The 27,975-nt window shown below is 37.7% G+C and overlaps 1 protein-coding gene across 1 annotated transcript in view; it reads right to left on the bottom strand.

Annotated features, from left to right (window-relative positions):
* Window positions 1-27,975, bottom strand: part of LOC144447954 (tyrosine-protein phosphatase non-receptor type 21-like) — a 148,098-nt gene that overhangs the window by 45,391 nt on the left and 74,732 nt on the right. Inside the window, exons 7-10 of the mRNA XM_078138079.1 lie at window positions 26,249-26,337; window positions 19,713-19,883; window positions 19,209-19,363; window positions 1,724-3,501 (exon numbers count right to left, since the gene is read on the bottom strand). Coding sequence (XP_077994205.1) covers window positions 1,724-3,501; window positions 19,209-19,363; window positions 19,713-19,883; window positions 26,249-26,337 — 2,193 coding nt within the window. The remainder of the gene's footprint in view (window positions 1-1,723; window positions 3,502-19,208; window positions 19,364-19,712; window positions 19,884-26,248; window positions 26,338-27,975) is intronic.

Here is a 27,975-nt window from a genome sequence, read left to right as displayed (position 1 = left end):
AATGACAAGATAACCATACACAATATGACTAGTGTAGTGACAAGATAACCATACACATTATGACTAGTGTAGTGACAAGATAACCATACACATTATGGCTGGTATAGTGACAAGATAACCATACACATTATGACTAGTGTAATGACAAGATAACCATACACAATATGACTACTGTAATGACAAGATAACCAAACACATTACGACTAGTGTAGTGATAAGATAACCATACACATTATGACTAGTGTAGTGACAAGATAACCATACACATTATGACTAGTGTAGTGACAAGATAACCATACACATTATGACTAGTGTAGTGACAAGATAACCATACACATTATGACTGGTGTAGTGACAAGATAACCATACACATTATGACTAGTGTAGTGACAAGATAACCATACACATTATGACTAGTGTAATGACAAGATAACCATACACATTATGGGGCGCCTTTCTTTCACTGAGCATCAAGTCACTTTTTCTTGCAGTAAAGAATTTAAAGGAATTTGTAGATTTTGATATATTTCGATATTTCAGTATAGCTGAACGACTATTTTTCTGATTTGCTAGTCCCTTATCAACCTGACATTCACACTGAGTTAGTCTGGCATGACAGTACACTGTAAGAATCCCAACCTGACATTCACACTGAGTTAGTCTGGCATGACAGCACACTGTAAGAATCCCAACCTGACATTCACACTGAGTTAGTCTGGCATGACAGTACACTGTAAGAATCCCAACCTGACATTCACACCGAGTTAGTCTGGCATGACAGTACACTGTAAAAATCCCAACCTGACATTCACACTGAGTTAGTCTGGCATGACAGCACACTGTAAGAATCCCAACCTGACATTCACACCGAGTTAGTCTGGCGTATAATTCAACCCATCGTAAGAATTCCAACCTTATATTCACCCTGGGTTAGTCTTGCATGACATCACATTTTAAGAATCGTAACCTGATATTCACACTGGGTTAGTCTGGCATGACAGCACACTTTAAGAATTCCAACCTGATATTCACACTGAGTCAGTCTGGCATGACATCACATTTTAAGAATCATAACCTGATATTCACACTGGGTTAGTCTGGCATGACAGCACACTGTAAGAATTCCAACCTGATATTCACACTGGGTTAGTCTGGCATGACAGCACACCGTAAGAATTCCAACCTGATATTCACACTGGGTTAGTCTGGCATGACAGCACACTGTAAGAATCCCAACCTGACATTCACACTGGGTTAGTCTGGCATGACAGCACACTGTAAGAATCCCAACCTGACATTCACACTGGGGTAGTCTGGCATGACAGCACACTTTAAGAGTGCCTGTCTGATTTGCAAGTTTGGTGTCAGCCTAGCATTCACACCAGGCTAGCCTTGCATTACAGTACAGCTAAAGAATTCCTTTGGAAATCACTAGCCCCAATTGGTGTCTGTCTGATGGTAACACTGCACAAGCCGGGCGTTAACATGAGGCTGTTGCTGGCTTTGAGACTTCCAGCTGCTAATACATGCTGGTAAGGTATGAGTGCCAGCCCAGTGTTAATACTATGATACTGTTACCACTAAGCTCGCTAGATGTTGTCAGAAAGTGATTTTTGATTTGTACAGTAGCACAGGCATACACTTATCTACAATTTTCTCAACTTTAAATGAAACGCAAAACATAATTCAATTTCTTCGAAAGGATAAAACTATTATGACATACCCTTGCATCTTTTGGTGCATATGAATCATCATCCTCAGCATCTTGTAATTCAATCAACCTAGACAGAGTTAGTCCATTCATGGCAGCAAGTTTTAATGGTCCCATATGAACACCTGTTAGTTTACCTCCTTTGTCACGTTTCAAGCTATCATCTACATCAGAGTCATTAGATGTACTATATCCACTTGTCCCTGGTGTTACAACAGAATCACCGCTCACTTTAGTCTGTAACTGTTCCTTGGGTAAAGCAGTTACAGCACCATCCTTGTCAGTTGCATGTGTGGCTTGTGACCTTTCCAATGCTTCAAGGGCAACAGTTTTCTCCATTGTTATGGATGTTTCTGAATGATTGAGCACCCTCCTGAGGAGAGTGTTTTCTTTCATATGTGTATGGTCCCCAGGGGCAGCAATAATATGTACATAACTTGGACTATTACAATCATCTTCCGTTATCATCATTGGTTCATCTTGCCTAATTTTGACATCAGCTTCAACATGCTGAGGTAGTGTTTGTATTGTGGGATTTGAAATGACAGGCTCTTGATATGTAGTTGACTGTGCTGTAGCCAAGGCAGCAATACTACTTATGTCTGAATGATAGGAGACTTCACCAGGATCATTGTCTGCCCACAGTTCTGAACTCTCACCTATGAAAGCAGTGCTATTGCTATTTTCAATGTCATAAATTGGCACTTTAGGTGAGTTTTCTCTCATTTCCATCGGTGACGATGCAGTTGAGATCGGATCAACTTCAGAAACTGTTGTGTCATCGATTATGTCCTCATGGGTAATATCAGTTTGCACATCTCGACTTATATGAATGGTCGGCTCACTTCCTGGCGGCAGCTGTGCTAAAGCTTCTAAATACTGCTCTGAGTTCAAGTTCAAAGCTTGTAATGCTGGTATGGCTATTGAATGCTGTGAAGTATCAAGACTTCCTGATGCTGAACTCACATTGATTGTCATTGCGGTATTCTGCATAGGGCCAGTTTCATGCAACAATGGTATCTGAGCTAACAACCTCCTACTGACTAAATCAGGACTACTACTACTTACATTTTGATACTGCATGGACTGTATCGGTAGATCTGGTGTACTGGTGCTATTCCTAGGGTATGCTGGTGGAGGTTTATACTTATTTAGAAGCATGTTCGAGGTGATGTAATCATGGGTAGGTGGCATGTGTTGTGATGTTAATTCAGGGGTACTGTATGTATGTGTTATTCCTGTATTGTTGTTCCTCAAAGACATAGGCACATATGGCAGAGACTCCGTCGACTTATCCACATAGCCATGGCTGTAACCTTGGGAACCAAGATTCAAATTCAAATGTGTTCCATACGGATTCAAATTATGATACTGACTAGGCTGCCTGATTTCAGGTTGACTGTACACCATCGTCTCTGGTTGCTGATATGCATGTGCTCGTCCCAGATTGCTCAGACTCTGACTTTGATCACTTATTGCATTCAGTCTATTATGAGCACGGACAAGTGCTTCATTGTACTCAGGAGAGGGTCGGTATTGTGGCAAAGCAGCCGTCAATTCCTGTCTTGTTGCCTCACTGCTTGTAATGCTGGGATTGGATGACACTGGTGACGGTGCATGTATGGTAATACCTTGGTTTAATGAATTGACACTAGTAGCACTATACACACTACCACTACCATCAATAGGAGCAACACTACCATTGGTGTACATGTTTTCTATACTGGGTGCATCTAGACTGAGTTGTGAGTGAGTAAATTGACCCTCCCGTGGAGTTATTTGTACTCTATCTGTAAACACAAGTCAAAGACAGAAAATAATGGTGGTGAAACAATGATTTTTGAATTATGGTCAATAATAGCCATGTCAAAGGCCATGTCAGGCACTTTTTTAAAAGCGGCTTTTGCTTATCAGACATCTAAAAAAAACCTATGGTATAAACAAATTTGTGTTGCTGAGGAGAACTATGAACTTGGTATACACCATGATAATTTTTATTTCTGAACGATGTGTACATGTGAACCATGGTTAACCTCAAATGAATCTTGAAGAGCATGAAGTGAACTGTAAGTTCACGTAATGTGTTCGATCCGGTAACGAAGCTGAAAAAAAAAAAGGTTTCAGTTTGAGTGAGAACATAGGATTGATTTGTAACTAAACCACTCTTTTATGTTATGTTGTTGTTGTCTTCGTCGTCGTCGTCGTCGTCGTCGTCGTCGTCGTCGTCGTCGACATTGTTGTGTATATAGAGAAATAAGTTACAGTATAATCTATATTAAGTGCAAAAATCGTAGCTTTTAATTGAAACACTTTCCTATTCTTTTATATTTTTCATTTTGTGTGGGTCACAGTACAACTCAAGGCAAATTATATATATTAAGTGCAAAAATCGTAGCTTTCTTTGAATTGAAACACTTTCCTATTCTTTTATATATTTCTTTTTGTGTGGGTCACAGTACAACTCAAGGCAAACCCCCAGGTTAACAAATGTATGTATGTATGTATGTATGTATGTATGTATGTATGTATGTATGTGGTGGTGGTATAATGTGTGTGTGTGGGGGGGGGGGTTGTTGTTGTTGTTGTTGTTAAATTATTGAGCAAACAAGCCATTGAGAATGACATAGTCCCCGCTATGATTGGGTTTTAAGGAATTAGCACTACTCTGATCACGCAACAACACTTGTGAACCTAAATCAAACAGACTTAGATATGTTGTGTCTGCTTGTCGGACATGGAACATGCCTACAACAAGAAAGGATTGTTCGGGTATGGGGGATCATATCAATATGAAAATGGATATGCAAATGTATGTCATAGAACACTGTCCTAATACCAACTCTGAATGAGATCTGTTCAAGCATGTCTGAGTTATGGCTTTGGACATGGAAAATTCACAAACAAAATGGCTGCCAGGCAGCCATATTGGATCGTATCATGACGAAAATGGATATGCACATGTATGTCATAGAACACTGTCCTAATACCAACTTCGAATGAGATCTGTTCAAGCATGTCTGAGTTATGGCTTTGGACATGGAAAATTTGCAAACAAAATGGCTGCCAGGCAGCCATATTGGATCGTATCACAATGAAAATGGATATGCACATGTATGTCATAGAACACTGTCCTAATACCAACTTTGAATGAGATCTGTTCAAGCATGTCTGAGTTATGGCTTTGGACATGGAAAATTTGCAAACAAAATGGCTGCCAGGCAGCCATATTGGATTGTATCACAATGAAAATGGATATGCACATGTATGTCATAGAACACTGTCCTAATACCAACTTTAAATGAGATCTGTTCAAGCATGTCTAAGTTATGGCTTTGGACATGAAAATTCACAAACAAAATGGCTGCCAGGCGGCCATATTGGATCGTATCATGACAACAATGAATATGCACATATATGCCATAGAACACTGTCCTAATACCAACTCTGAATGAGATCTGTGTGAGCATGTCTGAGTTATGGCTTTAGACAGGGAAAATTCGCAAACAAAATGGCTGCTAGGCGGCCATATTGGATCGTATCATAAATCAAACTGACGTGCATATGTATGCCATAGCATGTTGCCCCTGTACCAAGTTTGAAAAAAATCGGTACAGCCATCTCCAAGAAACGGCTGCGGACGGACGGATGGACGGACGCACGGACGGACAGACGGAACCCAATCCATAAGTCCCCGTTCCGGACTTCGTCCGCGGGGACTAAATATAATTGTGCATGCCCACATTTGCAATACAAACATTGTACTTTAATAAATTATTCCAAAATGAAATACAAGTGTATGAGGATGTATTTATTTAAATCATGAATTTATGGGATCAAAATTGTATGAATGAATGTAGAATATTTCATTTTGAAAAATTTCAGGATACCTCGAGCTTGATATTGAGAATAGAATATTTTATTGTTGTCATTGTTTTTTGGAATCACTAACAAGATCTATAAAACGTTACTAATCTAGTACTGAACAGCCAAGTACAACCTTGGTCAACTTATATCCACATCATGAAGCACATTATTTTTGTGATCAATCCAAAACCCTTTACTTTGTACAAGTCTGTGAGATGCAAAACAAAACAGAATCATACCCCGTCCCCCAATAAAATAGATGGACTCATATCTCCCACCCCAAATTCAAATTATGTTCTAGTCAAATTGTGTCAGCTTTTAATTCAGGTATAGCTTTCGTCTAACAAATGTACATAATTAATAGTAATGCCATCAACTAGCAGCTATGCAATAATTTTTACTTCCTGTTATAATTTTGAACGTTTTTTCTTCTATTTTTGAGCCTTTTGAGTTTTCGATGTTTATTCTGAACCAAACAACACAATTCCAGTAACGTAGATGAAAGTACGCTGAAAAATAGCTATAGTTATGCTGGCAAGTCTCTATTACTGACACGACCCTCAACGAAGGGAAGGAAGGGACGACTCACTCTGTATGCAAGCAGGACTAGGGTTAGACTTAGAGTAGAGTGAGTATGTTCGATTTTATGCCAAGTAAGGCGTAAATTAGCTGAAAACCCACACAACTTTGCAATTTAGATGTGAATTGCTTCTATTTGCGTTACATTGTAGGAATTGTAGGATTTGGTTCACGCCGAATTCAATGTCACAAACACAGAAGAAGCCCCAAAATCACAGCAAACGCTACCTAGTAGTACTACAATATATACTGTTAACATGATCGCGTCATGGACGCCATCTTGCCATATTACACTCAAGGTTCATGCATACGCATTTGTCTTCATTACATTCTCTCACGAATTGAACTTCGTGAAGGTATAACTCAATTGAAATGTAAACACTAGAGCCAAAGGGAAGATCTAAAAAATATATAGTATTTGTATACTCACCAAACGTTTCGGATTTGGTCTGTTCGAACAGCTAATTTGGGCCCGGGAAGACTAGATGCTATATAAAACCATTGACAGCGACCGGCCGCTGAGGGCAGCCTTTCGAGTTTACTCAAATTAATATTAGTGTAATTATATTAATTCATATTGTCTTAACACTTTACAGTACACCAACAAATTTTATAGGACAAATGAATTTTCTTATGTTTGATGAATATACTAAAATTTTTATTGAAATTGAAGTATGGAGTCTTAAGATATTGCTTAATTATTTGATTTCATTAATATGCAAATTTCTCTAATTAAACATTAATTGATCTGGCTCAAAACCTAATCAGGTCTAGCTATTACCCTAGAGATTATATATTCCAAATTTCATTACAATTGAGCCAGCCGAATTTTAGAAAATGATGACACAGACACACACAGACACAGACAGACACACAGACAAAACATTCGTATTTTAACTCTTTCACCACTATTCTCCCCATGGGACTGTATGCTATCCACTAGGCCCCTCATTAGCATACACATAATAAAAGTTTGACTGAGTGTTATGTTATCAAATTGATATAAAAATACTTAGAATTGCCTAATCTTTGAAAATTATGTATCATTTTAAAGCCAAATAAATTTTCTACATTACACTTCCAATTACACACATCCAACCATCAAATATACAGCTAGAATTTAGGTTAAAATGATAAAATTTCGTTAAAAATAGCGCATATATTGCGTTGCCGCACAACTTCATGTTCAGGGCAATGATAGATATATAATTTTTTGAAGATTTAAAGTTGTAACCAAAACAAAATTTTCATACCTAATTTCCATCATCATAATCCAGCCATCCTATGTTGGAAGTGTACAAGACAAGTATAGCAACATCCTAATCAAACTTTAAAGGGATGTGTCTACAAGGTTTTGTACTTCTTTATTTTTTAAAATCAATTTGGAACCAAGTCATACCAATGTAACATGTTTAACTTTCTTGGTTGTCTTATTGTAATATTTTAAACACAAGCTACATTCAGTTTATATGGGTAGGTGATGAAACAGCTGTCTTACAACATATTACATAATAAAGTCATAAACCAAACTGGCCATGCTACAGGCTTTACCACCAGAGGAAATAGTAAAGTAAACATTATAGTTAATTAACAATGTACTGTTCTCACTGTGTCAGCTATTAATGAGGACAAATCTACACATTCTCAACAAAGTTAAGCTCAATCTACTGGGTAATTTCAGAGTTGAAGATTTTTGAGGAAAAGCAATGATATAGAATAACACTTCTAGAAACATCTCACCAAGTTTCAAACTCATTCACTTAGTACTTTTTGAGATATAAGTTTTTGACCAAAATTCACATTTTTACACCTTAATTCCATATCACTCATGGAATCATGGTATGCGTAACATATCTTCGTCCATACATCCCTAAATGCATTTCCATTAAATTTCAGCCCAATCTGCTCAGTGGTTTTGGAATTATAGATTTTTAACCAAAAAGACACACCAAATTTCGCACCAATCTGCCCAGTAATTTCTGAGTTTAAGTTTTTTGACCAAAAATCACATTTTTTGACCCAAATCACACATCTGTGATGCGATCATTTTGATTTGAACAATTTCCCAACTAGACACCCAAGGTAATGGACCCACCAAATATCATGGCAATCGGTTCAGCAGTTTTTGAGTTTAAGTTGTTTACACACATACACACACACACACACACACACACACACACACACACACACACACACACACACACACACACACAGACAGACAGACAGACAGACAGACAGACAGACAGATGCCGGGTGATCCCTATAGCACTACTGAACCTCAGTTCAGTTGTGCTAAAAAAACTGTGTGTTGCTTATTTATTGTCATATCACAAATAAACAATACATTTATATCACAAATAAAATACAAAATACCAACATTCATGTTCCTACAAAACTAATATATTCTGGTTGTATGGTCAAAATGGGCGAAAATTTGATAAAAAATGTTATTTTATGTCATAATAATTTGAACGAAATTAATTAACGGCTCACTAATCCGATTACGACGCAATAGTCTGTGCCGCACCGGCAATGAAAGTGTTCTAAAATATCTGAAGTCGTCACCTCAATACCTTTTGAAAAGTTAGTTTGAGTAAATATAATTCATTATTTGACAGAACAACAAAAAATTACCGCTAAATTTATGCCCCCAAAAAATAAAAAATGACCACAAGTTGGAGGTATGCGAGTCCGAATCGGGATGCCAAAGTGGCACTTTTTGCCGACATGCTTATCCTCAAGAGCAAATATGCAGTCGGAACTTTGAACTAACGTTGCGGCAATCTGATCCCTACATAAACTGTTTTGAGTTCACACAGCCATGTCCTTGTATAAAACAATGTATCGACAGTCAAAATTTATTGAAAATTTCTATGAACAGCACCTTTATTTAAGTTGTAAACGATGTTAGGGGAGACAGTTTTGATTCGGCAATGTTGAAATTTTGAATTTTACGCTGAAAATCACATGTAAAAATTCCGATTTGAAAATCGCCCCGATCGTGCACAAGTTTCCCTCCACTGACCTGTACACAGTGAGTTTGTGTTACTACAAGCATGGAAGTATAACCCACAGGAAGAACAACTGAGTTAATTCCTTTAAAAATCCTTTGTTTTAGACCAAGTTAATCCCTTTATATCCATTGTGTGAAATCCCTCTGATCTTAGGTTGAATGTCACGCTGGCAGTGGGTGACGTTGGTTACCAGGGCGTGGCTTTTTCATGTGAGCGTTGCTAAGCCATCTCTGTTACGGGCAAAGGTCAGTGCATATGCGCAGAACGTTTCATTGAAAAGATAGCGTCTTCCTGAGGTAAACAGTGTTTGTTGTAATGCGATCGAGTAAGATTGACGGAAGTTACACCAATTTCTAGTTTGCACACTCATTTTTGTGAATGTTTTTCAACTCTCGATTTTAATATGTGGAACAAATCAGAACAAAAACTGTCTTTGAAGAAAATGAACCGCAGATTACATGCTTTCCAACGGTATTTTTGTCTACATGTTCCGGTTTGTTCCGGAGTGTGCAGACGTGAGTTGAAAATTTTGATTTCTTGACATCACCACGTACGCTCGTGTCCCCTTTTTTGTCATTTGCTTATATACAAATGCGCTGTGTATTGCACAGGGAAGCATTTCCTTACTTTTTTAGTTGGTTTTGGTGTCAGTAAGACTATTATTTGACTGCTGTGGTGGTTGCTAAACTTGTTGACTACAATGCGACTCTTCATTTCCCTTACTTTCTATCCACAGGCATTTGTTTCCCGAGTTATGTCTCAGAATATTTCTATCAGAATACAATAAAATGTCGATAATATCGTTAATGTTGACGTATTTAGCCAACTATATATGAAAGGGGTAAAATTACACTTGTTTCTGTGATCGCACAGGTTCACTCGCCGCGAAAGAAGACACGAGGTTTGAAAGGCAGCCGCCATTAGTACCATACATAAACATGAACTTTCAACCGGCCGTTGTAGTGGGCAAACATTTCGATTTTACCTTCCGTCCCTTCCTAGTTCCCAAATGTAACAATCTTCCGATAAATCGCGTCGTTGTTACAATCGGACCATGCCTACCAAAGATATCAACAGATTTCTGACGCCATGTAGGGGAATTGGATCGCAGCAGAATGTTTTTCTAACTACCTATTTTGCATATTGTCCTAGCCCTTTATGTAACAGCAGCACATGTTACGGCCGATAACGGCTCTTCATTTACCATGTAAACATATCCAATCACTTTTTCGGAAGGTAGTTATAGAAAAAAATTATCTCCTCCAATTCCCCTTGTAATTTTATTCTGATAGAAATATTCTGAGACATAACTGGGGAAACAAATGCCTGTGTTTCTACCTCAGACTTATGTGTAACACGAGTATCCACGACAACACCCGAACTACGTCATTACTATGCTAAGCTCGTTCCGGACACCCGGAAGTTGTTCACACATCGTTAGGAAAGCCAGCTTATCAAGCTTAAAGTAAGCGGTTAATGATTGCAGTGCAAACAGCAGCATTCAACATGTGCTGTTTGATCCCTCCCCAGTTGTTCTTCCTGTGGGTTATACTTCCATGCTACAAGTCATTATTGAGCCGTAACAAAAAGAAATAAAACCAAAATAATCCATTTTATAGCCAAAAATTACAACCAAGACGTTAGTATGGGCGTCGGTACCTGTCACAAGATTGCGTAAATTTGCCGACATTCAAAAATTCAGACGTAAATTGCTGCCGGCAGCTCAAATAGACTGAAGCGGGAATTTGATGCTTACACACGAGTACAATGTGTTCCCACAGCTAAACACTTGCATTCAACGATGTATTTCGAGTCAAATTCTGTCGAAATATCCAAGGACAGAGCCATAATTTCTATCGTAGACCATGCTATGGGAGCCGTTAATTACCTCCGCCATGTTTAAATTCGATTTTGTTGGCGAAAAACGCACATTTTTTGGGCCGTACTCGGTTACCGTTCACTGTCACGCATTCAAAATGGCAGTATAGATAAACAAGGCTAATAAGCATGTGTGGAACTAGTTGTGGCAGCAAATTTTGCAGCAATAGCTGCCGTTGAATGGTTTTACGGCGATGAAGGTGAATGAACTTTGGCGTCCCGGTATACTTGGTTCTCGTGGGCGCCCTAGCGTGTCCCGGTATACCGGGTTCTCGTGGTGAAAGGGTTAATACCTCCTGTACCCTTACGGGAGGTAAAAATGACACTTGAATGACTAAAATCAGCCAAGAACTTTTGAAGATACAGATTTGTAAAGCATTAAATTTCTGAATTTTTTTCTGCTATGACTTCCAAATTGTGATTAATTATCATAAGTTTTTTCCCAACGTTGTGATATGATTTACAAAAGAAAATTACATTTCTAGACAAGGTTATAAGTTTTTCACGTAGAAACAGTGTTTGAATTTTCTTTCACACAATACGGTACCAACTGCGACGTACATAGGCCACCGTTCTGATTTCAAATGCAGGTTAAAATGCATCCCTGAATGGAGTGATAGAAAATAGAGAAAATAATGAAAACTACCGCCAATGGTGTTGTAGCACAACTGTACAGTTTTTTAAATATGTTTATCCATATGCTAGTCCATGCTAACAATAGGTGTTCATGACTATGAATGAATGACTATCCAGTTGTCTATCCAACCATGTCACTATCTTTGCAATATACGCATTTGGCTGTTGCTATGGGTGTGGTCATGTTGTTAGATATATTTGCATACATCTTTGTATGTTTGTGTTCACATGTGTATGAATTCCTGATATTATCTTTGCAATATATGTGATCATTTGGCTGTTGCTGGTCTTGTTGCTAGGCAAATTAATATACATTATTCAAATGTTTATTCATTTGTCTATTAATCCTCGTTATCTTCACAGTATATGTGATCATTTGGCTGTTGCTATGGGCGTGGTCTTGTTGCTAGGCACATTTGCATGTATTTTTTGAATATCTATTCATTTGTCTTTCTATTCATGTTGTTATCTTTGCAATGTACATGATTATTTGGCTGTTGCTATGGGTGTAATCTTGTTGCTGGGCAAATTTATGTACATTTTATGAATATTTGATTCAATTGTCTATTAATCCCTGTTATCTTTGTGAAATACACGACCGTTTGGCTGTTGTTATGGGCGTGGTCATGGTTGCTAGGGATATTTGCATACATTTTTTGAATGTTTACACACTTGCCTACCAGATGATGTTGTTATTTGACCAAAATATACTGCCATTCCATTGTTGCCATGGGCGTGGTCATGGTTGCTAGGGCCAATTGTGTCAAAATATTTTGTAGAAAATCTGCAGAATAACACTTCTAGAAACATTCACCAAGTTTCAGTCTCACTGACCAAGTACTTTTTGAGGTATAAATTTTTGACTGATATTCACATTTTTACACCTAATTTGCACATTACTGATGAGATCATTATATGTTTAATATATCTTCCTCTATACACCCACAGATACATCCCTATTAAATTTTAGCCCAATCTGCATAGTAGATTTGGAATGATAGGTTTTTGAATAAAAAGAAACATTTTTAGCCCTAATTTGCATATTACTAAGGGAATCATCATGTCATGAACAAATCTTAATTTACTCACATCTAAGAATGTTCCCACCAAATTTCATCTGATCTGCCCAGTAGTTTTTAAGTTTAAGTTTTTAATCCAAAAATCACACTTCTTGACCCAAACAAGACTCTGTAGCATGAATGGAACCTGTTTTAATCATAGACAGCCTCTATAATTTAATTCAGCTGGGCTCAAAACAGGTTTTCAAGCAGCCTCAAACAGAGGTCTTGATGCCATTGACATTGATGACATGTGAAGTAGCCCATAAAAGATTTAATGATTTCATTTGCATCAATAAAACAAGAATCTTTCATTTCTAGGCCGCGTCAAAGCATTTTTAACACCACAAATCATGCTTTTCACCCAAAATGCACATCTCTGATGTGATCACTTTCATTTGAACAATTTATATGTGAACAATTTCCCATCTATATGCCTTAAGTAATGTCCCATGCAAATACCAAGTGCCAACCATCTGGTGTTTTTTGACTTTGAATTAAAGATTTTTAACCAAAGAGACACATTTTTAGCCCTAATTTGCATATCACTCATGGGATCAATTCTTAATCAATTCTTAACAAGAATGGTCCCACCAACTTTCAGACCGATCTGCATAGTAATTTTTAAGTTTATTGACCTTTTTTTACCCAAATCACACACACCGATGGCAATCGGTCCGGCGGTTTTCGACTTTAAGTTGTTTACACACACACACACACACATCCACACACACACACACACAGACAGACAGACAGACAGACACTATGCCATGCCTATAGCACTACTGAACCTTATCAGTTCAGTTGTGCTAAAAATGGAATGGCCAGTTGTGCACCTCACTGTGTTTACAACTGTATCAATTCATGTGTATGGTTCATTGTTACATACACAAGAGTGCCCGTTCCTTTTCAAAGCAGTTTAGGATCACTGTCTGTCTCTCCACCCCTCCCGATTTCTGCTCTTTATGTTCCTGTTGTTTTTGTAGAAATATGAATAACAGAGTGTGTCCTGATTTATGTCTCGCATGGAGGTGTGGCATATCGCAAAGCTGCCTAGCTCTATAAAGTTCATAAGTGAAACAGACGTGCCACGGTGCATACATCATTGCAATGACCCGTTAGCTCCCAACTTGGCCCTTGAATATTGATAATCTGAACAGAGCAAATGATTGATTTTCCATTTCTTACTTATTGTTGGCATGTGACTTCCCAAGCTATTCTTCGTATGGTGGTAGAACCAAACAGGGAAAAAAAGAAGCCTGTCATGATGCACTAAGCATTTTACACATTTGCAATCATGTTTATGCTGTTTTAACCTCAGATTACTAGTGGTTTGAGTGTTAACATAGTGATGGCAATAATGAATGCTAAAAACTGTTAAGGTCATTACATGTAGGAAAGCTTTATTTTCATTTAGCTTACGGATCATTACACACACACAAACATAGGGTAGGTAGGTAGGTCGGGATTTTTAAAAAATTTAATTGCTTGTATTTTTGAAACCGTTGCTTTTTGACTTAAACCAAACGAAATGTTGGTCAGAGTACCCTTTCCATGATAGTTTGAAGAAATATGTAGTCATCACTGGTTATCAGAAACAAACATTTTTTAAAATTTTATTTTGTCGTATGTTCCTTAGCATTATATTCCCGTTATTTTCCCGTTTATTTTCTTTTTTAATGATCTGGACGATATATTGGAATTTTATCTTGATACAATATGTACAGGGTTCAAAATAATGATGTTCTATTCAATTTCTTAACCAATGAAACAAAAGTGATTGAACTCCATCAGACAGTTCTAGTTCTATCTATCTATCCAATAAATTTATAAAGCACCAAATATCCAAAGAAAACAATGTTCAGTGGTGCTTAGAGTTAGAAGAAGATGAAAATGCTCTCTGAAATATGTGAGTTTTTAAGCATCTTTTGAAAATGTTTACATTAGGAGAGGTTTTTGAATGAAGATGTGTAGCGAGTGTAGTTAAGTTCCTGAGATACTGTGGAGAGATTTCATTGAGGGCTTTATAAGTGATGAGCAGAAGTTTGAAAACAATACAATGAGATACTGGAAGCCAATGAAGTTGTCTTAGAATAGGGGTCAGGGGTTAACAAATCATTTTGTGAACTGGTGGTCCCCGGACCAGTGCCTTAAAAAATCCAGTGGTCCTGTCGAAAGAATTAGTGGTCCTTGGTCCCGCTAACGTGAAACATTAAATCTTGCCTATGAATCTATATATTTAGACGTACACCACTTTTAGTTGAACAAGTCATTGAGAATGACATAGTCCCCGCTATAATTGGGTTTTAAGGAATTATGACTACTCTGATCACGCAACAACATTTGTGAACCTAAAACAAACAGACTTAGATATGTTGTGTCTGCTTGTTGGACATGGAATATGCCTCCAACAATAAAGGATTGGTTGGGTATGGGGGATCATATCACGATGAAAATGGAGTATGTATGTCATAGAACGCTGTCCTAATACCAACTTTGAATGAGATCTGTTTAAGCATGTCTGAGTTATAGCTTTGGACATGGAAAATTCACAAACAAAATGGCTGCCAGGCAGCCATATTGGATCGTATCACGACGAAAATGGATATGCACATGTATGTCATAGAACACTGTCCTAATACCAACTTTGAATGAGATCTGTTCAAGCATGTCTGAGTTATGGCTTTGGACATGAAAATTCGCAAACAAAATGGCTACCAGGCAGCCATATTGGATCGTATCACAATGAAAATGGATATGCACATGTATGTCATAGAACACTGTCCTAATACCAACTTTGAATGAGATCTGTTCAAGCATGTCTGAGTTATGGCTTTGGACATGAAAATTCACAAACAAAATGGCTGCTAGGCGGCCATATTGGATCGTATCATGACAACAATGAATATACACATGTATGTCATAGAACACTGTCCTAATACCAACTTTGAATGAGATCTGTTAAAGCATGTCTGAGTTATGGCTTTAGACAGGGAAAATTCGCAAACAAAATGGTTGCTAGGCGGCCATATTGGATCGTATCATAAAACAAATTGACGTGCATATGTATGCCATAGCATGTTGCCCCTGTACCAAGTTTGAAAAAAATCGGTCCAGGCATCTCCAAGAAACGGCTGCAGACGGACGGACGGACGGACAGACGGAACCCAATCCATAAGTCCCCGTTCCGGACTTCGTCCGTGGGGACTAACAATATCCAATTTATTATGATAAATATAAAGTTGACATGCTTGGTTTCAGTCAATTGACAATTCTATTATATTTGTAACGGTTATTTTTGATGCATCGATGAAACAAAAAACATTGAACGGCGACTTCACTTGGATTTCACGAAGGATTAGAAATTTGACAGAAATATGTGACAAGAACATTGAAAAACAGTTTTACTTAGTCATGATTGCAGTATGACGACAAAAGTTGTACTACGTTTTGCCAAACTTGTCTGGAAATCCAAGATATTGCAAGCAAATCATCACAATTGTACAAAGAAACTGACCCCTTCAAAGTTGATCCTATAAAATCTCACGAAAAAAAAACTATGAACACACACATTGCCTGACTAGGAGTCCTTGTGTCCATGGTGTGACTGTGTCATCAAATTTACCAGTTGTCGAGGCTTTGGAAAAAGACCTAGGAACACATACATTGCCTGACTAGAGGGAGTCCGCGTGATGGTGTGGAGATAAAATCAAATTCGCCAGTTATCGAGGCTTTGGCAAATATCATATCACAGTGCTAAAATAGATACTTCTGTAAGTGTAACTGTAACCCTAGAATCAGAATGTTCATTTTGTGTCATGCTGGTCGGTTGTTTTCCTAGTATAAATCCATAGCTCAAAAGATTGACCATTGTCTGTTTAAAACTTTACAGCCATTCGCGTTTCAGATGGGTCTAAATTATTTACGAGATGGATAGCCACACATTACACAGTAAATCTACTTGGGAAATGGTCGTTTATTTGAGAGGTACTACCGTAGTGTGGACTCTGACGTCCTATGTTTACATATAGTAACAGATAAGATATCGTGGGAAATGCCTTGGCGCATACCATTTCTGTCTAGGGTTGGTCTTAGCACATTATTTTTAGTTACACCTAAATTACATGCAAGGAGAAAATGAAACAGGTGGTGTATATTTTTGATCGTGTAATGTTTTATCTATTACAAAGTAAATGATAATAAGCAGCATGAATGCTCAGATTTGGAGTGCATTTGTGTTATGTGTCTAACAAGCAACCTACACACCCGAAATGGAATGAGCAACACGAGTGTACACATCTGAGGTTCGAAGTCAACTTTACATGTCGAGGACTGGTATGGTATCGTCAACCCTTGTAAGTCATTGGAAAAACCAAGATGACAGTCAGTGATTGCTATCATGGAAGTAACTGGGGTTGGCAAAAATGACGAAACCTTTGTTATTCACTTGCCCAGTGGACAAACTTGGTAACTTTTGTCCGGGACTTTTGTGGGATAACATGAAGTTTGTGCGTCATTTGGATGACTTCATTTCATGAAAGGGGTTCTACTATAAATCATTTGAAGCTCCTTTATGAATAAAAACAATAATACAATCAATGCTGACAGAATGGTAGCAAATAAAATGTTTCATTTGATACATTTTAATTATTATGCAATGAAATTATTACTCCTGTCTTCCTAATTCTTGTGTCCCTAAACCGGTATGTCCCTACTAGTAATGATATGAGCCACATGTGCTTTGAATGTTATCTCCTGTCTATCATTTCACATTGTTGTCGATTCAGTGAAATAAACTACGATGTAAGGCCGCTACTATGACATATTGACGCACCACCAGTCATTCAACTGTCAAAGTTCACGCCCCCTCTCTATAGCATATTGCTGGTTTGAAGCCGGAAGTCACCTGATAATACTTCATGACCCATCGAAAGGTCGTGCAAAGCTCCATCGTGATCATATTTCTTGTTTGTTCACAATCAATTGTTGCTGTTCCTACTTTTTAGCACGATTATTTACAGTTTAAGGTACTGGTCCGACGGACCAGACGAGGTCAAATTTGTGTGGTCCGCCCAAAAAAATCACTGGTCCCGGACATCGGACCAGTGGATTTGTTCACCCCTGGGGGTTATGCAGAGTTCGCACTAGCACTCACCACAGTCGCAAAATGCAAATAAAATTCCTACTTGGTGAAAAAAATTATCATGTCATCACCATGGTGGCAATTGAATAATTTGCTGTTGAAGTTTTCGGAGACTTGCCCACCCTATTCGTGATTGTATCCATTCCACGTTCATTCCAGTGGTCACTTTTTTTATGATGCATTCCCTGGAACGCATTCTCGCCAAAATTAGCATCAAAATCCTAGTACGGCGTGTCTTTTCCAAATTTGCATACAACACTACATGTATTTAATTTCAGATGTACATGAAATGCATGTTATATATAAATGTTTACATGCTCGCTGTACAAGTCACACAGCTTGTACTTTCAAAATGTCACAACATTTATATGCAACAATATTCTATACAGTGATTTAAAGTTATCTTTCTGGGCTTTCGATTTTCAATGGTAATCACTCTCTGGAAATATGCACTCCAGCCCTTCTTGGAGTTGGGCCACAGAGTACAGTACACTAGCTATGGTACAGCACTGCAGTACACAAACTAAGTTCCAACTTCCATGACATGAATGACAGCGTTAACTTTCAACTTGACAGAGACACAGTTGTAATGGCGTTTTATAAAATGTTATGTTGCTGAAGAGAACAGTTAACTTGGTATACACCAAGAGATTTGTTTATTCTTGACAGATGCCTTAACATTACGTGTGAACCATGTTCACCCAACCCCTGAGTGAGAGCATGTAGTGAACGTTAATTTAACGTAATGCATTCGATCTAGTAGCAAAGCTGAATGGAAGATGCTTTGTGGCTGTCATATTGATGCAAACCCTGTCTAAACCAGTCTGTTAATAAGTAACCAATCACGTTGATAGATAATGATAATAGCACATAGTTTCTAAACTACATAAGACATACTCTGTACTGCAGGAAATGGTCATGGGGCACATGAAACTATTTATACATTTTCCATACGTTGGGTCATATTCAAATTTCACACAGGTCGCACTGCTTTTAAGATTTTATTAGCTAATAATTACCAGTAAGAACTGTGACTCAATATCGTGTTCCACAACTTCAAAGCAATGATAACCGAACATTTCCTATTAACACTAAGCCCCATTTGTCCTGTACATTTTGCTTACCTTCAAACGTATTTGGCCCTTGTTCTAATCCAACAACGATATCTACACTTACTTTACTCAAAAGCCTGTCCACACGCGAGTCAATACATTCGGCTCCCAAAACACTCACTGACTTACTCGTACACAAATGCATCCACACATATATAAACACAAATACATTCTTGTACACCATCAAAACATGGAGAAACACTGTTTACTTACCTTGTATACTATTGGTTCTAACTTGAGTAAACGAATTGACATTTTCTTGGGCTCTTTCTGCTGATCTCCTTGTAAGGGTTGGTTTCCTTTGTAATGGTATCTGGAAGTTCTTAGAAATCAGCCTACCTCCATCGAGGGATGCCTCCTTGCGACCTCTATAGACAGAAAAGTTATTTACAACATGATTCAAATATTTGGAAGTTTGAATTCCCGTATCTAACATTAGAAAGTAACTGACTGTCATCTATGTGCTAAGTTTGAATGAAATTGACTGGTGGGTGTCAAGGATATGGCTGTAAAAGGACACACACACACACGGATGGACAGATGGACAGACAGACACAGAACTAACCTAATGTAGAAGCAGGCTTTGCCCATTGCCCATTTGGACTAAAAAGTAAACCACTGAGAAATCTTTAAGCTATTGTTATTCTGGTCATTTGTCAGGGACAATCTTGAAACTAGTATTTTCGGTTATCAGTAGTAGTTGATAGTAGTACTCACTTCATGGCCGCCATACTGATCCTATAAAACTTCAGTTTGGTAATAAACATACGACACACATATTTGGCAGTTTCTGCATCTTCCATCTGGAACTGAATGGTGTCCTGAGTTCGTACACTCTCTATACCAAACAATCTTTTATTGTGAACAGTTTGCCTGATATCATTCCACCTGGTAAATAAACAAGTGACCTATCGGTCAGAATAGCTCTGCTGTTTTTTTGTTTTTGTTTTTGTTTTTGTTTTTGTAACGTGTAGAAGTGGTTCTGTTGTTCAGCTCTTCTACTATGCAGTTTTGTTTGTAGTGAAGTAAGAAAGTGCTTGTTTCATATGATGAAAATGGGGTCCTCATATTTACTATACATTTTAAAAAAATACCGCCAATGGCATTGTAGCACAACTGTACAGTTGTTTAAAATGCTTATCCATATGCTAGTCCATGCTAACAATAGGTGTTAACTTGCTGAATGACTATCCAGTTGCCTATCCAACCATGTTGCTAGCTTTGCAATGTGCGCGATAATTTGGCTGTTGCTATGGGCGTGGTCAAGTTGATATGCACATTTGCATAAATTTATTGAATATTTATTCATTTGTCTTTCAATTCTTGTTATCTTTGCAATATATGTGATTATTTGGCTGTTGCTATGGGCGTGGTCATGGGTGCTAGGGATATTTGCATACATTTTTTGAATGTTTACTCACTTGCCCACCAGATGATGTTATCTGAGCACAAGTCATTGAAAATGACATAGTTCCTGCTATGATTGGGTTTTAAGGAACTGGCAGTTTATGTTGTCATTTTCAAACCTGGTTAATGTTGTTTGGCCTCATAGGGTTGTTTTTGATATCACTACTCTGTTAAAGCATGTCTGACTTATGGCTTTGGACATGGAAAATTCGCAAACAAAATGGCTGCCAGGCAGCCATATCAGATTGTATCATGACGAAAATGGATATGCACGTGTATGTCATAGAACACTGTGCTAATACCAACTTTGAATGAGATCTGTTCAAGCATGTCTGAGTTATGGCTTTGGACATGGACGGATGGACGCATGGACAGATGGAACCCAATCCCTTAGTACTGCCTTTTGGTTGTTGCTTAGGGCGTAGTCATGGTTGCTAGGGCCAATTGTGTCAAAATATTTTGAAAATCTGCAGAATAACACTTCTAGAAACATCTCACCAAGTTTCAGTCTCATTGACCAAGTACTTTTTGAGAGAGAAACTTTTGACCAAAATTCACATATGCTCATTCTATACACCCACAGATGCATCCCTGTTAAATTTCAGCCCAATCTGCTGAGTAGTTTTGGAATTATAGGTTGTTGACCAAAAAGACACATTTTTAGCCCTAATTTGCATATTACCAGGGGAATCATCATGTCATGAACAAATCTTAATTTATTCACATCTAAGAATGTCCCCATCAAATTTCATGCCAATCTGCAAAGTAGTTTTAGAGTTTAGGTTTTTTGACCCAAAACCCACACCTCTTATGCAATCATTTTCATTTGAACAATTTCTCAACTAGACACCAGAAGTAACATGACCACCAAATACCAAAGCAATTGGTCCAGTAGTTTTTGACTTCAAGTTGTTTACACACACACATCCACACAGACAGACAGACAGACACTTTGCCATGACTAAAAAAATCATGCAGATCGATTCGAGCGCCTGTGGTCCGTACCATACGTCAAACTTTCAAACAGTGTAACAACTTCTTAGTACTGCAGTGATGCCTTGATACTTGCTAAAATGTTACAATAATCATGTCACAGACCTACTGTTACAATATTGCAATGCATGGCTATGTTCTGTCGCCAATATGACAACCGGAGTACACAGTAGCATACACTGTACGCAAGATCAAAGCAAACATGGTGGCACCCAGTGAACTGTAAACGCACATTCTGTGGGCGAAGTATATCATGGAACAATAGTTTGACTGTCTGGGTTAGCAATAATTTTAATTCACCAGCATTGCAATACTTTGAAAATAGTTTCTCCATTTCACATTTCGAAGTGTTCTGAATCATATGAATGGGTAGCTCAGCTAGAGCACAGACAGAAATGCCAATCAATCATGCTCATTTTCCAGGGTTTCCAGAGCACTACTTGAATTTAACGTTCACTGCATGCTATGATATGACCATATGTTTCACAGACATCAATGAAGTAAACTAATCTCTCAGTTTATACTGAGTTTACAGGTCTCTTCAGCCACATAACATTTGTATCAAACACTTTTGCAATTGTGTCTGTCAAGTTCAAAGTTGACACTGTCGTTTATGTCAGGTAACTTAACTTATGGAATGCGTTACCGTACTGTACGCATAGTGCAAGGCTTTATTAGACTGGATGCCAACACGGTTTGTAATGTACTCCGTACGGACCGTCTGTCTCCAAGAACTGCCAGAACAGAGTGCCTTGGAGCGTACCAGTGGCCAAGTGGCACTCAAAAATTGATATTTATATTGGACAACTGCAAATACACACTGACCACAATTTAGCAGATTCAAGCCTCCCGATTGCTGCTTTTCCAGTCTTAGACTTTCTAGCTATATATAGCTATATACAGCTTCAAGCTATTTATAGCTCAGGACATATATGCACTGTCCGGGCCAAATTTAGAGGTCTAATTGATATTATATTATATCATGCTACTATGCGCCATTCTGATTGGATAATAACTGTGGTAAAATCCCATTTTACCACGGCTGGCAGTGGTAAAATGGGCCCCTAAACTAGCATATGAATAGTACTCACAAAAATGAAGCTAGTGTTCGTTCTTATACCAATAAGTTAACACTTCCTCAGAGTAAAGGTATGTCAGGTATCCTGTACAATAGTTTGGGTTACAGTAGTCCAAATAATTCCACTGATGACCTTGCGATCGAAAGTAACGATCGATCAGTGGCTTCAACATCACTGGCCATGGCTGATAAGGTACAAGTTCTCCCATGCAACGAGCCGTCAGCGTCCTGCTCTCGTTGAAGCAAACAACACCGATTTAACTTTTAACCATCAGTCAAGTGCGTCAGGATTATTTCAAAACTGTACATTTTCAGGTTCAATCAATGTTCAATTTGTTAACCATTAAATTAAAGTAGACTGTGTAACGTCGCGTCTCTGATTTACTGTCTCGAGCTTTCTCCGATTCCACTGATTCAACGCCGAGACATCTATTTTTAGCAGTGTACAAGATTGTATTGTTCTTATGTAAATATCCAAACAAAATTGTTACTTTCTTTGACCCCTTGCCCCGTTTTCTTCGTTGCTAGTTTTCAACGCGTTTTCGTTATGCATTATATGATGTAAATAAAGCAATTTATCAATGTAATGCAATGTAGTGTGTGGTTTGTGTTCATGCAGTGTGTGTGTTTGGGCGACATGAACGTATCCACTCATCAAAATATGCTCGTTCCCGACGATCTATTACCGACGATCTTTTTCTGTACGTGCGAATTCGCCTTTTCAGGCATATAAATAACCACAGAATCACATTTAGAAGAAATAGACACATATTTTGATATAATATAATAGCAATAACCCCCTCCGAAGGCGGGTATACACTCGAATTTGGTACAATTCGCTCCATATAGCACTCGCCATTCGGCTCGTGCTATATGTCGCGAATTGTACCAAAATCTCGTGTATACCCGCCTTCGGCGGGGGTTATTGCTTAATTAGAAGTCAATTTGTAAATAAACTACAATGTTACGAACCCTATCTAACCTAAGTTATCATCATTCAAGTCTTCTTTTATTGTTTTGTTGCTAGCTTTATGATATACATTGTATGCTTTCATTTTTTGAATGATTATTCAATTGTCTATTAATCCCCATTGTTATCTTAGCAATATATGTGATCATTTGGCTGTTGCTATGGGCGTGGTATTGTTGTTAGGCATATTTGCATACATTTTTTGAATGCTTATTCATTTGTCTTTCTAATCCTGTTGTTATCTTTGCAATATACATGATTATTTGGCTGTTGCTATGGGCGTGGTCTTGTTGCTAGGCAAATTTACATACATAAACCCTGTTGTTATCTTTGTGAAATACACCACTGTTTGGCTGTTGCTATGGGCGTGGTCATGGTTGCTAGGGTATTTGCATACATTTTTTGAATGTTTACTCACTTGCACACCAGATGATGTTATTTAACCAAAATATACTGCCATTTGGTTGTTGCTAAGGGCGTGTGGTCATGGTTGTTAGGGCCAATTTTGTCAAAATGTTTTGAAGAAAATCTGCAGAATAACACTTTCAGAAACACCTCACCAAGTTTCAGACTCACTGACCAAGTACTTTTTGAGATAAATTTTTGACCAAAAATGAACATTCTTACACCTAATTTACATATCACTCATGGAATCATTGTATCCTTAATATTTCTTTGTCCATACATCCCTAGATGCATTCCCATTAAATTTCAGCCCAATCTGCTCAGTAGTTTTGGAATTATAGATTTTTAACCAAAAAGACACATTTTTAGCCCTAATTTGCATATTACTGATGGAATCATCATGTCATGAACAAATCTTACATTACACCCCCTTAAGAATGTTCCCAACAAATTTTGCATCAATCTGCCCAATAGTTTATGAGTTGAAGTTTTTTTATCAAAAATCACATTTTTTGACCCAAATCACACACCTGTGATGCGATCATTTTGATTTGAACAGTTTCCCAACTAGACACCCATGGTAATGTACCCACCAAATATCATGGCAATCGGTTCAGCGGCTTTTGACTTGAAGTTGTTCACACACACACACACACACACACACACACACACACACACACACAGACAGACAGACACCGGGCGATCCCTATAGCACTACTGAACCTCAGTTCAGTTGTGCTAAAAAATCGGTCCAGGCATTTCCAAGAAACGACGCTGGACGGATGGACGGACGGAACCCAATCCACAAGTACCCATCTGGACTTCGTCCGGAGGGGACTAAATACATACAAACTATGCAATTGAGGGGGGGGGGGGGGTTTATCATGTATGTATTAGATACATATAAACTATGCAATGGGGGTTATCATTTATGTATTAAATAAATATAAACTATGCAATATGGGGGTTATCATGTATGTATTAAATAAAGATAAACTATGCAATTGGGGGGTTATCATGTATGTATTAAATACAGATAAACTATGCAATGGGGGGGGGGGGTTATCATGTATGTATTAAATCAGATAAACTATGCAATTTGGGGGTTATCATGTATGTATTAAATAAAGATAAACTATGCAATTGGGGGGTTATCATGTATGTATTAAATACAGATAAACTATGCAATGGGGGGGGGGGGGGTTATCATGTATGTATTAAATCAGATAAACTATGCAATTTGGGGGTTATCATGTATGTATTAAATAAAGATAAACTATGCAATTGGGGGGGGGGGGTTATCATGTATGTATTAAATACAGATAAACTATGCAATTGGGGGGTTATCATCTATTAGATACATATAAACTATGCAAATGGGGGTTATCATCTATGTATTAAATACAGATAAACTATGCAATTGGGGGGTTATCATCTATGTATTAAATACAGATTTGGGGAAAAAATCGGCGAAAATTTCGGCGAGCGTTTCCTGTAAATGTATTTGCCGTACACCCTGAACTGTGACCTAGACACATTCAAAACAACATACTCTATCGATGTTTTATAGAAAATAGGTGAATTTCCAATTAATTCTTAGTAAAAACTATGAAAATGGTGCATTTTTGAGTCCAAACGATGTCATTTTCAAGTCCCAGGCGAAATCACGTAAATCTGTAACGTGTGATCCGATTGAAAAGCGAGTGCCAAACATCGATAGGTCAGAGTCTGAAGAATTACCATAGAACTACATTATCATCCGGGTACTTCCCGCTAACACGCAAAGTTGGGTCAAAGGATTAGTCCGAACGTGAAAAAATCTTGCCGAACGAAGCCGAAGATGACGTTTTTAATAAATATTCATGAGATGTTACGGGTGGCGCCATGATAATGGAGTGGAATGCGGAAGTAGGTCTCTGCATAACGGATCGCCCGATAGTGCATTGGTTATGACATCGCGGGAATTTTGAAACATTAGTGCAGTAAATAAGAATTTTTTTGTCAGGAATGACAATTCTTGAGTATATTTTGGTAAAGGAGCATGAATATTGGACTAAAATGTTCCTCCTCTTTGACTGGCCGTGGTGGGACGTGAGCATGGACAATTTGACATATGCAAATAAGTTCAAAGTCCAAAACACTTCGTGCTGTGTCGGATTACGTCGTAAATAGTCAAGGCGATTCTTCCCTGTGTACCTTAAAAGGTGTCTTCTGGTTCTTAACTTGCCGAGTACTTTTAACAGTTGACAACTCGATTTAACTTTACCATCTCAACAGTTGAATAATAGTTATTACACTGTACGGCTTTGTCATTGTGGGCACTCTCTTGAATGCTTACTACAAAGATGTTTAACGACTGGATTGCCCTAAACACTAGTCTGGACTGTGATCACCACTTACTTGAACCAAACAGTAGGCTGTCCATTTAGATGTTTCACACAAATACCAAGAAATGATGCACCAAGAAGTAAATCATTACCAGACTCATCCTATCAAACAGAAAACATTAAACATTATTCAGTACAGTGTTTGCTGCCAAAGACGATGATACACTTAGAAGGGGAAGGGTGTGTTATTGTTGTTGTGAGATCCTGCCAACAAAATAGTTCTCTCATTATTATTGACAAAGTTTAGTTGTGGTCACATATTATGAATTTTCTACAACTACTATGACAGCCTAGAGTCATACATGTAACATACCCCTATAATAAGTATTACAACAAGTAACACTGAAGTAAAGCACTTTCTCTTTGTGCTATATACTCATTTATAGGATTCATATCAAGTGTAAAAGTTTACTGTTTCAATTGGTTTATTTACAAGCCTAGCCATGTGGCCTTTCTAATGTGGTTAATTAGCAAATCAAACAGTATACTTTTACACTTCATATGGATGCTACAAGCAATTGTGGTACATACAGAAAGGCATTATTTTGATGCTATAAATGATTGTGGTACATACAGAACGGCTTTATTTTGATGCTATAAATGATTGTGGTACATACAGCAAGGCTTTATTTTGATGCTATAAATGATTGTGGTACATACAGAAAGGCTTTACTTTGGTGTTATGGGTTGTACTTGATATTGATGCTATAAATGATTGTGGTACATACAGAAAGGCTTTACTTTGGTGTTATGGGTTGTACTTGATATGGATGCTATAAATGATTGTGGTACATGCAGAAAGGCTTTACTTTGGTGTTATGGGTTGTACTTGATATTGATGCTATAAATGATTGTGGTACATGCAGAAAGGCTTTACTTTGTGTTATGGGTTGTACTTGATATGGATGCTATAAATGATTGTGGTACATACAGAAAATGCTTTACTTTGGTGTATGGGTTGTACTTGATATGGATGCTATAAATGATTGTGGTATATACAGAAAATGTTTCACTTTGGTGTTATGGGTTGTACTTGATATTGATGCTATAAATGGTTGTGGTACATACAGACAGGCTTTACTTTGGTGTTATGGGTTGTACTTGATATGGATGCTACAAACAATTGTGGTATATACAGAAAATGCTTTATTTTGGTGTTATGGGTTGTACTTGATATTGATGCTATAAATGATTGTGGTACATGCAGAAAGGCTTTACTTTGGTGTTATGGGTTGTACTTGATATGGATGCTATAAGTATAAATGATTGTGGTACATACAGAAAATGCTTTACTTGGTGTTATGGGTTGTACTTGATATGGATGCTGTAAACGATTGTGGTACATACAGAAAATGCTTTACTTTGGTGTTATGGGTTGTAATGATTTCAATTTGCTTAGTAAAAGTAAAACTTTTGTCAATATTTCAAACAAGTAACACTGAAGTAAAGCACTTTCTCTTTGTGCTATATACTCATTTATAGGATTCATATCAAGTGTACATTTTTTTTGTAAAAGTTTACTGTTTCAATTGGTTTATTTACAAGCCTAGCCATGTGGCCTTTCTAATGTGGTTAATTAGCAAATCAAACAGTATACTTTTACACTTCATATGGATGCTACAAGCAATTGTGGTACATACAGAAAGGCATTATTTTGATGCTATAAATGATTGTGGTACATACAGAAAGGCTTTATTTTGATGCTATAAATGATTGTGGTACATACAGCAAGGCTTTATT

Source organism: Glandiceps talaboti, chromosome 2, assembly GCF_964340395.1.
Source record: "Glandiceps talaboti chromosome 2, keGlaTala1.1, whole genome shotgun sequence".
NCBI lineage: Eukaryota > Metazoa > Hemichordata > Enteropneusta > Spengelidae > Glandiceps > Glandiceps talaboti.
This window is presented reverse-complemented; position numbering and strand designations above follow the sequence as displayed.